General features: G+C 32.7%; 2 protein-coding genes across 2 annotated transcripts; one reads left to right on the top strand and one right to left on the bottom strand.

Moving 5' to 3' along the window:
- The first annotated feature begins 3,514 nt into the window (after window positions 1–3,514).
- LOC133175804 (uncharacterized) lies at window positions 3,515–7,402 on the top strand. The gene is made up of 3 exons (XM_061310920.1): window positions 3,515–3,872; window positions 4,703–4,828; window positions 6,053–7,402. Exons 1-3 carry the CDS (start codon window positions 3,515–3,517, stop codon window positions 6,619–6,621), a joined length of 1,053 nt encoding a protein of 350 aa, XP_061166904.1. The 3' UTR covers window positions 6,622–7,402.
- Window positions 7,403–7,851: 449 nt separating this feature from the next.
- On the bottom strand, window positions 7,852–15,281 carry LOC133175610 (uncharacterized). The gene is made up of 5 exons (XM_061310722.1): window positions 15,204–15,281; window positions 11,794–12,847; window positions 11,334–11,469; window positions 9,428–9,616; window positions 7,852–8,610 (listed from the first exon to the last, which is right to left on the bottom strand). The coding sequence occupies exons 1-5, from the start codon at window positions 15,227–15,229 to the stop codon at window positions 7,940–7,942; spliced, it is 2,076 nt and encodes a 691-aa protein (XP_061166706.1). The 5' UTR covers window positions 15,230–15,281; the 3' UTR covers window positions 7,852–7,939.
- Between the last annotated feature and the right edge of the window lie 941 nt (window positions 15,282–16,222).

Below are 16,222 nucleotides of genomic sequence, written 5' to 3' on the forward strand. Positions count from 1 at the left end.
ACTTTTTATCTTTTTTTTTTCCTAATGAAATTAAAAATCAGGGCTGGTTTTCTTCATTGGTAGACTCAATTTTTAGTATACATGTATTGGTGGATTATTATTCGTATTTTAAAGGGTCACTCTCTGAATATTCAAGGAACCGTTGTCAGTAAAGATAAAACATTCATCAAATGACCACAGGTACTTGTGGAGAGGTCCCCCTTCCAATATCCCATCCAGGGGCTTGTTAAACATTTCTTCACAAATTATGTTTATTACAATTATTTATTATGTATACCATTGGAAAAATAAGGAAAATTCCAAAGTAGTATTTTCACACACAAAAAATACACCTCTGTACATTATTTTGGGAGTTCTTCCGATTTGTTATATAGTATATTTATGTAATAATAAAATTTAAATTAGTTTAACTCTTTAATGGTGTGGAGAACACAAAAACACTTATAAATAACATAGAAAAATTTATAGTACAAGCTGTAAAATTAAAATCTTTTGCATTGAGATGTAATGACAGCCTATTATATAGTATATTTATATAATAATTGTACGCCTTATATAGTTTTTACTGTGTGCATATTTGTGAACAATTTGTGATATCCTGGTGAGTTGTACAACTCAAGGGCAATAAAGAATTGAATTGAATTGAAATTTACGAAAAATTTCCATTACTCTCATTATGTCTTTCAGAATAATTCTTTTTCATATCAAAATGTCATTTGAGATTCAATTAATTACATTCATCTCTTACTCTAGGTGTTTTCCATGATAAATTAATGAAGAAATGTCAAAATAAAATATTTTCTTCATAAGAAAATTTTTATAATTCAAACGGATACAGGTATGCATTTTAGGCCATGGGTTAAGAATAACAACATTCATTTTCTTTACTACGTTGGTTCAATATATCCCTTTAAACTCGAAATAGAAGATACCACAGAGTCTGTCAAATCTTTCATTTTTGATATTTTACTAGAAAAAGACATTAGTGGTAACCCATCAACAAGACTTTATGATAAACTTGATGAATTTAACTTTTCTATCGTCAACTTTCCTTATTTATATAGCAATATACCATTATCACCTGCATATGGAGTTTATGTCTCCCAGTTGATTCGATACGCAAGGGCATGCTCTTTGTACGAGCAATTTTTAAAACGAGGTAAGCTATTGACAAATAAGTTGATGAAACAAGGATATAACAGTCGTTTGAAGTCAACATTTCGCAAATTTTATGGTCGATACACTGACCTTGTCAGGAAATACAATCTATCAAGTCGGAAAATACCGGAAATTACAAAAAATATATTTCGATAACTTTGTTTAATAGTTATTTACATGGAATTTAATCATTTAGTACTTTGACTTTGATTTAATATAGAGTTTTCGGAGTCGATTGAATAAAAAGCAAACATTTTCATAATGTATACAAACTAAACAAGTTAGAAACATTTTTATTCTTTTTCTTTTGACCCAGCTACGATAAACTTTAATCTTAAACAAGTATTTTAAATATCGTTATCACCACACATAATAAAGGTACATACCAGCAGCAACAAAGAAACTATAAGCGGTGTAAAAAAGAGATACAGTCAGTTTGAAATGCATCCTGAAAAAGAATAGAATAGATTGCTTTATTACACCAAAAGTAGAGGATTTTAAATTGCTTGATATTGTATCAGAAATTGAAATAAATATTGCAACAGCTTGAAGCATATTGAATTACTGAATTTGGAAACAAAATAAGGACTCTTATATCAAATGCTTGACTGATAAAGTATAGCTTTTTGATTTAGTACCACGTATTAAAGTACAGCTTTTGATTTAGAACCACGTAAGTTCCCTTGACATTGCATACATTTTGCTGCTTTAGTTCTAAAATCCAAATGAATCATATTGAATTAAAACTGAATCTAACGTAAAGAAGTCCATTACAATCAGGTGTAAAATAAATCTAAAATCCATAGATAGGTACATGTAGATGTGCGGATGATGATTATATTAGAACATAGAAAACATAGGAAATATTCACTATGCAAACTTTGAAATTGTAACTTAACTTTTGAAATGTGATTTAAAAAAATGGACGATTCAATTTTATAAATGTTTAAACTAGCCCCGTCTGAGAAGTTTGCTTTTCTAATTGCAGAATGTCTGAAATTTGTATCTCTCATTCTATACAGATTCTTCACGTGATCATCTTCTCTAGAAACAACAACCAAAATTAAAAAAAAAAACTTGCTTAGGTTAAAATAGGATAGAAAAAAATGGTGAAAGAATTAATCTTTTTATATCTGATGGCATTAGGGTCAAGTACGAATTGGAAACCATTTTTCTTGTAACTATACATTATTAAAGATAGAAGATTCCATAGACAATTTAATTTTGGTTTAGTGTTATTAAATGTTAAGTCAATAAACTTTGTTAAATATCAGAGTGCTCGAAAGCATATGATATGATATGGAATTCCATAGTCGGGTTTGAAACCCTGACATGTAAATATGATTGACCAGGTTGAATTATTAAGTAATAGACGCATATAGAACAAAACCTGGGTTCCCCTATGGCTTTCACAATATAATTCTGAAAAGTAGCCAACCTCTGTCCAAATACATGTGTATTGTTTACATATATAATCATGGTTTTAATAGGTTTAAGCCACTTGAAAGCTTATTCAAAGAACCACTAAAAATTTCCCATATAATTAGTATGATAACTTTTTTATCGTCATATGCGACTCGGAGTATATTTATCAAATACAGTCAGTTCAACGTACTGATTAAAATTAATAACTTTTACTCCATAAGGAAAATTTTGAAATTTAAACCAATAACAAAAAATGTTAAATGACTTGTGTGTACAAAGAAACAAAGACATCTCTCACTAAATAATACACGTATTTATTAATGTTACTCAAACACGTGTTTGTGTGTGTTTATTCTCGTCATCTATTGGCTGTTAATATTGTCACCTAGTGAGGTGACATAAATATTCATAGCACGGGCTATTAGTGACCATGAAAGAAATTTTGTATAGAGAAAGCCATTCGAAGGCTCTGTTTCGTGCAGTCCACACACCTTTTTTCGTCTTTCTCAATAATTTGTCATGGGCGATTCTGGAGACGAAATTTTGTTAGAAACCAACGAAAGTAACAGAGTTCCAAAGGAAACTGCTGGTAACACCCCGTTGGATATTTCGGACGTGGTAAAGCTTGTTACGGGAGTGTTGCAGTCTCAATTTCAAAACCTTTCAGGTCAGCTTTAAGCAGAACAGTCAGAGTCCATTGCTAAGAAACTGAAAGAAAACTCTATTCTAAAGATTAAATCTGAAGGGAATCGTGCTCAGTACGATTGTAATGCTGAAATTCTCGAGGGTCTAGAAAAACTGAAAGTTAGAGCTTTCGAAAATAAAGATAGTGAGTCAGTGTCAATTATAGACGAATTACGGAAAAAACTGAAAACCCGCCAGAAACACATTCGAATTGCCGATTCCTCTCCCGCAGGGTGGAAAACAGTAAATGAGTACCAATCCAGATAAATTGCAGACAATTCTGAAGATGAGAAGAAAATTAGAAGCGCTGAAAACCGCGCTCTCGGGCAGCAAAAGCAAGCGCAGAACAAGCGTTTTCACCCGTATGGTAACTACAGAATCTCTCCAGCGGCGGCAGCAGCAGGCTCGGCAGCCCAACTTACTTCTTCTGGGTCTTCTTCTACTGCTGCACTTCAACCATTCACATACCAGCAACAGCCCTTTCGTGGCAAACCTGCAAGGCGTCAATCACAGCCCAGTGATGTTTGCTTCATTTGCTTTTCCACCGGGCACTGGAAAACCAACTGCCCCCAAAACAATTCACAAAGTCAATGATAAGTATACAGGTTATACATGCTATTCTACTCTTGCTGGCCAGGTGAAATGCCTTCAGAAAAAATGAATCAAAGCAAATCTCATTGATAAAGCACAGTTTGAAAAGAAATGTTGGTAAATGGAAGGAAATTGGCACAAATCCATTTATTTTGAAAGTTATTGAATCTGGCTATGAAATTCCTATTGTTTCAAATCCTCCTTCTATGTGTTTAATTTCGAAATAATAAGTCTGCTATTAACAATATTGAATTTGTTACTTCAGAAATTTCAGAGGTGATGAAAAACAAACGTATTTTAGAAGTTCCTTTTCAACCATTTGTGTGTAGTCCACTGAGCGTCGCAGAAAATAAAAACAAAAAGAGGTTGATCCTTGATCTTAGTAGGCTAAATAAATATGTAAAGTATAAAAAATAAAGTTTGAAGACTGGAAGACGGCATTAGATTATTTCGAAAAGGGTTTTTATTGTATCAAATTCGATCTGAAATCAGGATATCATCACATAGATATAGCTGAGAATTATCAAACTTATTTAGGATTCCAGTGGGATAACAAGTATTACTGCTATACAGTTCTTCCTTTCGGTCTTTCGTCAGCTCCATTCATTTTTACTAAATGTTTAAGACCCATTGTTAAATTCTTGAGAAAAAATGGCATTATGATTGTATTATATTTAGATGATGGTCTGGCATTTGCTTCAACCGAGAGTCAATGTGCTTTAGATTCTCAGTTTATTCAGAAAACATTGTCTGGTGGTTAATGTTGAAAAATCACATTTTATACCAACTCAAGTCATTGAATGGTTAGGTTTAACATGGAATTCAAATTTGTATTCTATTTCAGTTCCGGACAGACGAATAGACGATACTATCTGTTGTCTGCAGAAAACTATCATTCGTTTTCCCGGCGTAACAGCGAGGGAACTTGCAAAAGTAGTGGGGAAGATCATTTTGTTGACTCCAGTAATGGGTAACATATGCAATATAATGACAAGGTTTCCTTCTATGGAAATTGCTATGAAAGAATCATGGGATTCTAAGTTATTTTTCAAGTATCAAGATCAAGTGCTTGAAGAACTAAAATTTTGTATAGAATGTATTCGTTGTGATAATACAAGATATCTACATTCTATTAAAAGAAAAAATTTAATCATTTATTCAGATGCAAGTAGCTCAGCATCAAGCGCATACACAGTCGAGGTTAATTCTAAGGTGTTTCATTTGATGTGGAAAGAACATGAGAAAAGTATGAGTTCTACGTGGAGAGAGTTGAAAGCTATAGAATAAGCGTTAGCTTCTTTCAAAAAAGAACTAAAAAATATGACAGTAAAGTGGTTTACCGATAATCGAAGTTGTGCGAAAATAGTACATTCCGGTAGCATGAAGTATCACTTACAAGTTTTATCATAAAATTTTTTCAAAATTTGTGCCGAAGATAAAATTTCTCTTGATGTTCAATGGGTTCCGAGATCAGAAAATGAAAAAGCGGATTTTTTCAGTAAAATGATTGATCACGATGATTGGGAAGTTACCATAGAATTTTTCGAATTTGTTAGTTCTATGTTCGGTCCTTTCTCTGTTGATAGATTCGCAAATTTTAACAATCCTAAACTTGTTAGATATAACTCAAAATTTTGGAACCCTGAATCAGAAGCTGTAGATTGCTTTACACAGAATTGGGTAGGCGAAAACAATTGGCTAGTTCCTCCCATTCATTTGATAGTTTCTAGTATTAAACATTAACTAGATTGCAAAGCCTATGGTATTTTGATAGTACCTAACTGGCCCTCAGCTGTATTTTGACCAATGTTATTTGATGTAGATCTAAATTATAAGATTTATATTAAAGATGTGTTATTGTTTAAAGATATAAGGGAGATAATCATTCAAGGTCAGAACAAGAACTGTCTATTTGGTTCTATATATTTTGGCTCTGGAATACTTGTGGTAAGCTTATATGCTACAAATCTTTAATTTGTGATGGTGTATTGCAGATGGTTTAGGCCCTGGTACACCTCGAGCAATGATTGTTGCCTAGCTGTGGCAAATGTAATTGATGTATTGCAGGCGAAAAGTGGTCCTGGTACATCAAAGAGGGTGTATTGCAGATGACGAAGGTCCTGATACACCATACAATATGTAATTTGAATTTTAGAAGATGCTAATTTTTTGCTTTAATAAACACATTTTGCAGATATATTTAAAGTGGGCAGATGGACGGGACTTAATTGTGGATTACAGGATCATCGTCTAGCGGAATTTGCGTCTGAACTACCCCGATATTGTATAACATCTAAGGCCGAGAATACAGCAAAACAGTACAGGTACGCTTTTAACACCTTTTGCAAATGGTGCAGCAGTTTTAATCCTCGGATTCAATCACTTCCTGCTTCGGAAAATAACATTGCTCTGTATACCATCCATTTAGCAAAGCAATATAAATCGTCTGGCAAAATACATTCAGCTATACATGCCATCAGTTGGGTTCATAACCTAGCAGGTTATATAGAGCCTTGTGACTCTGCTCTTGTAAAAACTATTAAGGAAGGGGCAATTAGGGAAACATCAAAGCCAGTGATTAAAAAAAAAGAGCCAGTGACGCCTGAACATTTGAAAACTCTGGTTTCTACAATTGGAGAGGATAAAAATTTATATAATTTAAGAACATTGTGTATGTGTTTATTAGGTTTTGCAGGATTCTTGAGATTCTCAGAAATAGTCAACATCCGTTATCAGATATCTGTATACAGACTAATTGTGTAGAAATTAACATCGTTAAAAGTAAAACAGATGTTTATAAAACTGGTCATAAAGTTTGTATTGCTAGAACATTTTGTGACACATGTCCTGTAAATATGTTGGAAAAGTTCTTAAAATTGTCAAAAGCTGACATGCATTCTTCTCAATACTTGTTTAGATCTCTGTCGTTTTGTAAAAAATCCAATACTTATAAACTTAGATCGGATAATCGTCCGATTTCTTATACAAGGGCAAGGGAAATTATATTTGACGCACTTGAAAAGATTGGTTTAGACAAGCGTAAATTTGGTGTACACGGTTTGAGATCAGGTGGAGCCACCTCTGCAGCCGCCTCAGGTGTTTGTGATAGACTGTTTAAGAAGCATGGGCGGTGGAGGTCAGATAATGCTAAAGATGGATATGTTAAAGAAAACCAAACCGAAAAACTTTCAGTCACAAAAAATTTGGGTATTTAGTATATTCGTATTCCTATCTTCTTTGTCTTCGAAATAATTAAACTGCACTTTCAGAGCGCTTTACATCCTACCTCACGAGTTTGTGTTTATTTCATAAATGTTTTATGTTCGTTTGAGTGAAACGAATAAGAACATAAACGTATTTATTAATGTTACTCAAACACGTGTTTGTGTTTGTTTATTCTCGTCATCTATTGGCTGTTAATATTGTCACCTAGTGAGGTGACATAAATATTCATAGCACGGGCTATTAGTGACCATGAAAGAAATTTTGTATAGAGAAAGCCATTCGAAGGCTCTGTTTCGTGCAGTCTTATAAGCCCCACCGACCCGCCCATTGCTACGTTTTGAATATTGTAGATTTATACTTTGTAGTAAATTTTTTATTCTCTATTTGTAGAATTTGGAGATGCATGCATGCTGACATACTGTAGAAAAAGAAAAATTGAATGTTATGTGTATTGATAATTAAACTGCACTTTCAGAGCGCTTCACATCCTACCTCACGAGTTTGTTTATTTCATAATGTTTTATGTTCGTTTGAGTGAAACGAATAAGAACATACTTGCAGATTTCAAATAGCTACGAAATACGTCATTGTTTAATTTTTTTTTTAATTTCAATTACTGTTATGACAACAAATATAAGAAATTGAAGATCGTCATTATGTTATCTATTGCAGGAATATTTTATTTGATAAAAATCAATATCCATATTCTCACAACAATTGCAAGTAAACCTTTTATAGCATCAACAAAGAAGGGATGAAACTTAGCTCTTATGTGTGTTTTCAAATTATTATTGTTTATTGTAGATTTGACATTAAATATAGAACGGCTACATAATATATAGTTTATGTCTAACAGTCATTTCATTGCGAAATAATGATTTGCATAGAGTGGATCATCGTCTTTCACTTCAGGCACTATTTCGTACATTTCAACAAAATCCACAGTGCGATAAATAACAATCAGACCATCTTTGCACGCCATTATGAGGTATCCATGATCGCTGTCAAAAGCAAGAGCAACGGGACTGTGAAACCTATCTTCTATTTCATACTCCTTGTGGCTCAACTTTCGAGTCTGAAAATTCACAAAATGTAATTTTTGACCTGTTGAATTTCCTACAACAACACTCTTCTTACAAACACAAGGTTTCGATGGTGTGAAATGTTCACCCTTCGGACTTTTCCATCCACTTGTATTGTTCTCACGCTCATGGATTACAACTCTTTTTAAGCCTAGTTCAGTATCGGATATCAAAAGTCTTATCCTGTCACCTGTTTCCACTGAAATATACAATGGTTGTTTAAGAAACACAACACCTTTACCGTATTTATTAAGAACTTTCCCTGTCCCATTCCTGCAAATGGTATATTCGATAACTTCATTTTTCTCTGGCTCACAGACATATACTTTTGAGGATGCTACACAAATTCCCCTTGGCTGACCACAATTTTTTGTAAATCTTCTCTCAAAACTGTATCGCTCATTTTTCCTCAATTTGAAGACGTGGATTGTTGCGTCTGAAGTTACTGTTAAAGAAAAATTAAACATATAAATTGTGAAAGCTTAATTATCAATAGTACTCAGCAATACGTTCTATTTCCACCATGGAAGAGTTATAGTTCTTAGTGCGCTCTTTTGTGAAAAAGTCGGAAAATGTACAAATCTCGCGGGATTTCAGGGACAGTCGTAACAACATGTAAACAGTATGTTGAATGTCGATGAAAAAACGCGTAACAAACATGCAAATGAGACACTGTATTTTTGTGGACTTAACATGCATAAGAAGTAGAAACAACAACGTCAATTTTATCACCACAGGATGTTGTTGACAAGACTTAGTGTTGACGGTCCGTCTCTAAATACAATGTATATGCCTCGGAAACGTCGTAATGTTTATCAATGGATGATAAATTCTTGGCTTTCGCAATCTCACATATGCCTATTTGTTCTTCTATTCTAACTGGAATGACAAATTCATTAAACATTCAAAATTGGATTGAGATCGGCATGTTTTGTATTCTCCCCTACGTCATTGTTGTCCCAATCAGACGACCAAACGCGCCTCTAATTTGAAGAGTTCCAGTAATGGAAATATAAAGTATTGAATGCTATGAGTTTATATAATAGAAACAATTTTTATAACAATTTATTGATCCACAAATATAAATCATTAGTTTTAAAGAACTTTTTATGATGAAAATTAATTTCTTAATTCACATAAACTTGATAAATAATTTAATATTTGGATATGAGTTTTTTTTTTTCTTTAGATTAGTTTATAAATGTAATCAATCAATCTATCGAATGTATCTGTTTATCATCCCAACTGTAAAAATGAAATACTATATCGTCTTCCAGGATCTGTGATATAAAGATATTGTTTTCCGTCGTCCGACTTATATGCTGCTACATCGAAGGGTCCATTCAGTCGTTCTGTTATATCCCATAAATTTTTCCCATGGATGTCATAACCAGTACAACATCCAGCAGAATGACTGGCAACTATGATGGTGTCATTCACAAACACCATACCTAAAATCAAAAAAATTAATTGGTACCTATATTGTCAATATATGTATATATATTTGTTGATTTTTTTTTCTTGAGTTCGTCTTTCTTATTCCAAATTCACATTTAATTTGAATGAACCGGTAATGGAAAAAAAATGGTGTCTTAGTTACAACTAGCTGGAGATAATTTTTAGCAAGTGGCGTTTCTTGAAAATTAATGTTTGAACAAATCACAATTTCTTCACCAAGAATAAACACAATTATCAGGGTACAGCCTCCTACTTGCCAAGGAAAGTTTATGCTATTAATATAAAAGGAAAATTGAGGCTAGTAGGCTACTATCCACACAACCCCCTACACTTTTTATCTTAGTATGGAAGAACTCTCCCATATTTGGTATCCAATGTTTTGCCGAAAAAGAGTGGGCTTCTCTCTCTCTCTCTCTTTCTCAAAGAAATTTTTCGAGTCACATTTGGACAATTTTCAGTTTTCGTTTTTTTTTCATTGTCACTTTTATCAGGATCCTTTTTTAATGTCAATAATTTTTTTTCTGCCTCTCCTAGTTCTTACTTTAAAAAAGAAAAACATTGCTATACTTGCCTGTGAATAAATATTGTACACAGCATTGTATTTAAAAGAATATGCACTTAGTCTATTATAACACGCAATGACTCAGTATTGTAAAAATTGTTTAACATAAGTAGAGAAACATGTTATTTACTGCCTGATCAGTGTACTCATTTAAATGACTTCTGAGGACAGTACAAAAGTCAAGACTGTACAAAGGAAGTATTCCAGCACATATCATCTGACATGAATCAAAATATCTATTTAAGTTAGCCTTATTCATCGATATGTTTTAAGTAAATTTAATGTTATATTAAAAAAATATTTACATACAATAAAATACCTCTAAGATCACACTAAAAAAATGATTAAATGATATACAAATAATGTTAGTAACAAATCATAGTATTTGATACAAAAACCATCAAAAATTATGTTATAGTTTTTGTATGATTTTACACCAAATTCTAAAAAGTAAAGTAAGTTTACCATACATGAACGTATATGGACGAATACAAAATTCACTCATATTCACTATAGTTTCCTTAAAAGTTCCTGAAAGTTTCAAATCGAGAAATAACGACATTATTATTTTCAATAAAAAGTTGTAAATTTAAACATTTGTACTTTTCCATTCATTGTTGCTTCACTCTTTTGCATTCATCATATGCTATTTTTGCATCTTGGCTATATTAATACAGGATGCCCTCTATCATGATAAATTTGTTTTCAGAAAAAAGAGTTCTGATGTCATACTTTGTATTAAATTTTCAATCAATTAGTTATTCTCCGATATATGTACTTTTTGACAAATTATGTCAATATGTGGTTATAAAATCACAGGATGATATGAAATAGGGAGATAACGAACAGTAATCAAGCTCAAAAGTCCAATGAACAATACAAATTTGGAGCAGAGCAACACGGACCTCTAAAAAAACATCAGAGGAGGGATTAGGTGCCATGGAGGAGTAAGCACTCCTTGATCCTTTGTCGACCGGTCACCCCCGCCGTGTACTCCTTGTCATGATCAGGCAAATGGAAAAACCGTAGATAATTCAGTGTGTAAATTATGGCATAATTGAAACAATTTGTATGAAATGTCGACAATCGATTTAGTGATATTGTATTTGCTGACAAAAACATATGAAGCATACTCTGAAGTTCCTTACCTGTAATTCTTGATTCAGTGTCAAAATAATTAAGTCTTTCGTGAATGTCTTCACTGAGATGTGTGCTTCTATTCCATGACAAAGACGACTCTTTGACTCTTGAGGATTCGATTTGACTGATGTCAGTGTACAGTTGCTACGAGATGAGAATTTAGAAAAACAGAATTATGTACATATATTCAGCATTTTTATTTGCATGATATTTTTGAAAATTAACTATTTTTTTACAATAAAAGTAAACTTAACAGTTATATACCGTTCATGCTAATAAAGCATCTCCAATCCTTTCTTTATTCGTATGTGCACTAGTATTCAGGATGACCGAGGATTTTTTTATTGAAATTTTTTTTATAAAAGTGTACATATTTGTTTACTATAAATCATCTGTAAAATTGTTTGTTATGCCAGCTGTTTTATACATGGTTGTCATTAGATTAAATTTACTTCACCTCTTTCCTACCTCGTTGTCATATAATGCATCCATTTTACTCATTCTTCTCATATTCATATATGTCGCCCTGTCAGATGAAATATATAGCGGGTTGGATTGTCTTGAATTGATATACATGCTAGACGTGGCTGTCCAGCTGGAATCGCTGTTGGTTGATGCAGATGAGCTGATGCTGGCACACCGACTACTACTTGGAATACTGTTGGTCGATTCTTGAATTCTTTTGGTTTGGAATGAAAAAAATGGCAGAGTATAACACTTGTGAAATTCGTTCCCCTTCTTTTGAAGCAATGCCACTTCACGTAATAAGACGATGTATATTTTGATAACCAGTTTGCATTTTTGTTTTGACCAGTCCAACTCTGAAGCAATTTCTCCTTTGTAGTGTCCTTCTCGTTTTATTCTTCTTCTATTTTGCTTTACCACCTCAAAATCTACCTTTATAGCAGACAAGCCTGTTTCCAGTTTTTCTTTAATGATCTTAATTTCTCTTTCTGCGCTTGATGCATGTTCTGAGAGTGATTCTAAATGATGTTCTGAACAACTTTCATCACAAGCTGGAATTTTACAGTCCAAACACCAACTCTTAATGATTTCATAATCGTGATGTTCACAAAGTGACTGTGGATTAACAGTTATGTCCCCCTGGCACTTCCCGGCAATCATCTCACTGACATCATATGTTTTGTGTCTTTTAGTTGAGGGATTCATGCTATGGAATTGATTACAATTGAAACACATCCTCATACTGCATTTTTCACAGTAACTTACTGCACTTTTATCTGTATGCTGACTCAAAGAACATCCAGGGTTAGTCAGCAAAAGATTTGTTATTTCCCTGTATGTAACCTTCAAAGCAAGATCACTTGCAAACCGATTTCTGCCGAGCCTACATGTAGCCTGAAGAAAGGTGTCCTCACATACATAGCATCTTACAATCGGTTGCTGCTTACGAATACACCTCGAGTTCATTGTGTGTCCGCATTGTAAGAACCAAGGGTCATCGTAAGTTTTCAAACAGCATGGACATTTTGTGTACTTCTCCACATCAATTCCATAAATGCTATAAAGAATTGATTATCAAGAATTTAAATGTTAAGTGGTATTTTTTAATTTAGAATAAGCAACTTTTGATTATCAATTACCTCCTTGCCAATTCTGACTTGAACAACCAATCAGAAAGTTTAAAAGAAGTGTTTTGTAAAGGTTATTTCCGTTCAGTCTTTTAAAAAAATTAAAAACAAAATAAACAGATAAGCAGCTAACTACCACTTTAATCGCCAGGGCCACGAACCATCATATTTGTCCTCATGTTTTACAAAAATTAAAGTTTCGATTAAAGAAGGGTATTCTACTTTGAATGTTAGTAGCACACCTCTTTTCTAAATGTAAAACATTTTTAATCCTGCGCCATTTGGGACGCGTGACGTTAGAACAAGTGACGGTTTCTTAAAAAAAACGTTAAAAATGACGATTTTTTGACATTTTCTCACGAAGATAAATGTGGCGCCATAGCCAAGAACCTCTTTCGTACTAATCATATGTAAATATACCGCTAACACAAATTTCCATGCTGATTATCATCTTAATTTTTGCTTGGTGCCAAACTAACATTTAAATTCTTACGTTTCCAAAAATTATTTTAGATAAGAAATTCAAAAGTTAGCTAAAGAACTCCTTAAAACTCATAGTAATTTTTTTAAGGAGGACCTATTTTGGTGGATTTTTTTTTCCATTTATGCACATTTATAACCTTCTATAGGGTGAATTCACCATGCGTCGGACACCCTTGCACTTCAAAAAGTTCTAGCGATATCGCTACCGACCGAATATTATCAAAATGGAACTTATCATGTAGTGTGTGTTTAAAATATAAATTTTTGACACAATCGTGCCCTATTTATTGAGAAAATATCATTAAAAACCGATTTTTTCGAAATAAGTCAGAATTCACCATGGATCGGACAATATTCACCATGCATCGGACATACGATATTTAAACCAGAAAAATATCATACCTTGATCTCGGTGCTTTAAAATTAGTGATATCGAAACATTTTTATCTTTTATTTAAAAATTAACCTTCTAATTAAATTTGAAAGACTATTTCGATCCACAAATATGAAGAGATTTTAGTTGCATCACATCGCCTTAGAAAGGCTTTCCACTGCTAGTAATATGGCAATTCGCGCCTTTGTCTCGTGGGTTATAATCATCTAGTTTATAGAAATAAATTGAGTCCACTTCTAGTCGTCATATGTCGATAATTTGTATTTTCATTGAAAGTTAAGAGTTACTATTTTCTATTTCCGTAAAAAACAGCTGTCATTTAGGTTTTACATGAAAATGGAAGTGATTACCCATGCATCGGAAAGTGTCCGATGCATGGTTAATTTGTGTCCGATGTACGGTAAAATAAACATACTAGATAAAAACAACTCTAAAATATATTATACAAACATTGAAGTAAAATTTTTGAAAAATTTCTGTAATATTATCAATCATTGGCAAATTTTACCAAGGTCCGACCCGTTCCGTTGACGTCTATTTAAAAGAACGAAAACTCTAAAAATTGCAAAATCGTAAAATTCTGGTTACTCCCCTTTGATGATGCAAAATATGACGTAATTTCAAGGCCATTCTTGTGGTATTTTATCACAACATGAAAATAAAAATCAACATCATTAAAAAGTTTAATTCTTCAGCTTTAAGACAGAAACAAGTGAAAACACGGGGAGACTCAGGTTCAATGAAAGTTTATTGCTTGAATTTGTCCGAAGCAAGGTATGTGTCCGATGCATGGTTAACTCACCCTAAATAATGTTAACGTCATGACCTCACATTATATAACATCAATGTCATGACGTGAAATTATTCATTTGGAGAAAACAATACCAAATTTGTTGAATTTAAAAAGAAAACTAGAAAAGATGTTAAAAATGAATTGTTTTATAACTTAAAGATCATAGAGTAATACTTGGAATTTTTTTAAACTATTTTAGTGACAGGGTCGATTTTGTAGTTCGTGGCTCTAGCTCTCTTTTTTTCTCACCCCCTCTCTCTCTCTCTCTCTCTCATTTGCACCTTTGCAGATAAAAAATGGAGGGATTAATGAACATAAGAATTTATTTCTTTCCGGATGGTCATCAACTATATAAAATAATAACATGTAAAATCCAATTTCGAAGGTATGTAAATATTTACTATTTCTTCATTAATAAAATTTAGTTCATTAATTACTTTATTTTGTGGTCTTCCTTAACCCCTTAAAAGTTACAAATTGGTGGTCAATGAAAAACGAGGAAATCACATTAGTCCAGAATAGCAAAATGAACATCTGGACATTATTAGATAGGAGCTATATGTAAATTCCTCGATTTAAATTCAAAATTGAAAACCAACCAATGTTGAATTCTTACCAAGGATCCTGTCCATCTGTCGCCATATCTAATGCAGCATGACATCAGGAAGATAATTAAAAGGTTAAATACTCTCCGAAATGCAAGCTTTCTAAAATTTAAAACTAGATTACTTATCAAAGCTACCATCATGTGTTTCTTTGAAAATTATTCTAAAAATACGCTTACCATTCATAAATGTGTATTTTTATCTAAATTTTTAAAGATACTTTCAAAGTACTTAATTCATCCAACTGTCCATTTTATCACGAGTGGAATTGAAACCAGTATATTACATTCATCAAGCATACATATTTTTGAACTCTTAACAATCATACTTTCAGATGTACATTATGAAAATTAACAAAATGACTTTCATTTACCTTTTTTATTTCCTAGATCTGAACTTCCTCGGCTCGTATTCAGATATCTGATGTAATTTTATCTATCACTTCAATTTTTCAACCGAGAAAGGAAGTTCTTTGCTGATTCAAGCGGAAAAACATCCTTACAACTTTTTATTTATATATGGAAATGTGATTCGATGCATTAGTTATGGTCATATGAAAGCTGAAGATAATGAATAGTGATCAAAAATCCAGTAAAGAATTCTAATTGTAAACAGAGTAAATTAAAAACACAGACCCCTGGAAACCCAGATGGAATCAAGTGCCAAGAGGAAGTAAACATTCTTCCGTCCACCGTCACACTCGTTTTGAGCCCTCTGTATCGATCAGGTTAACAAAGTAACCTGTAGTAGTTAAATGGTACAAAACATGTTCTTAATTTGAAGGGAAACATTTCATTCAAAGTACGACCAAATAATAGGTTGTTTTTACAAATAAGGACAATATAACGACCATAGAAATTGCGAAATGCTGATTTTAAACGAGGTGAAAACCCTGTAACATCAACATATTTGTCAGAAGTCTGTCTCTGTTTAAAACTTGATGTACTCAGAAAATATTCTTGACTATCTTATCAGTTAGGAGACAAAAGCACCATATGCAGATGATTTTGGAATATTACTGCATGGATAG

The sequence above is a fragment of the Saccostrea echinata genome, unplaced genomic scaffold, assembly GCF_033153115.1.
Source record: "Saccostrea echinata isolate AGI-Se365-2 ecotype Australia unplaced genomic scaffold, CSIRO_AGI_Sech_v1 ptg000064l, whole genome shotgun sequence".
Classification (NCBI taxonomy): Eukaryota; Metazoa; Mollusca; class Bivalvia; order Ostreida; family Ostreidae; genus Saccostrea; species Saccostrea echinata.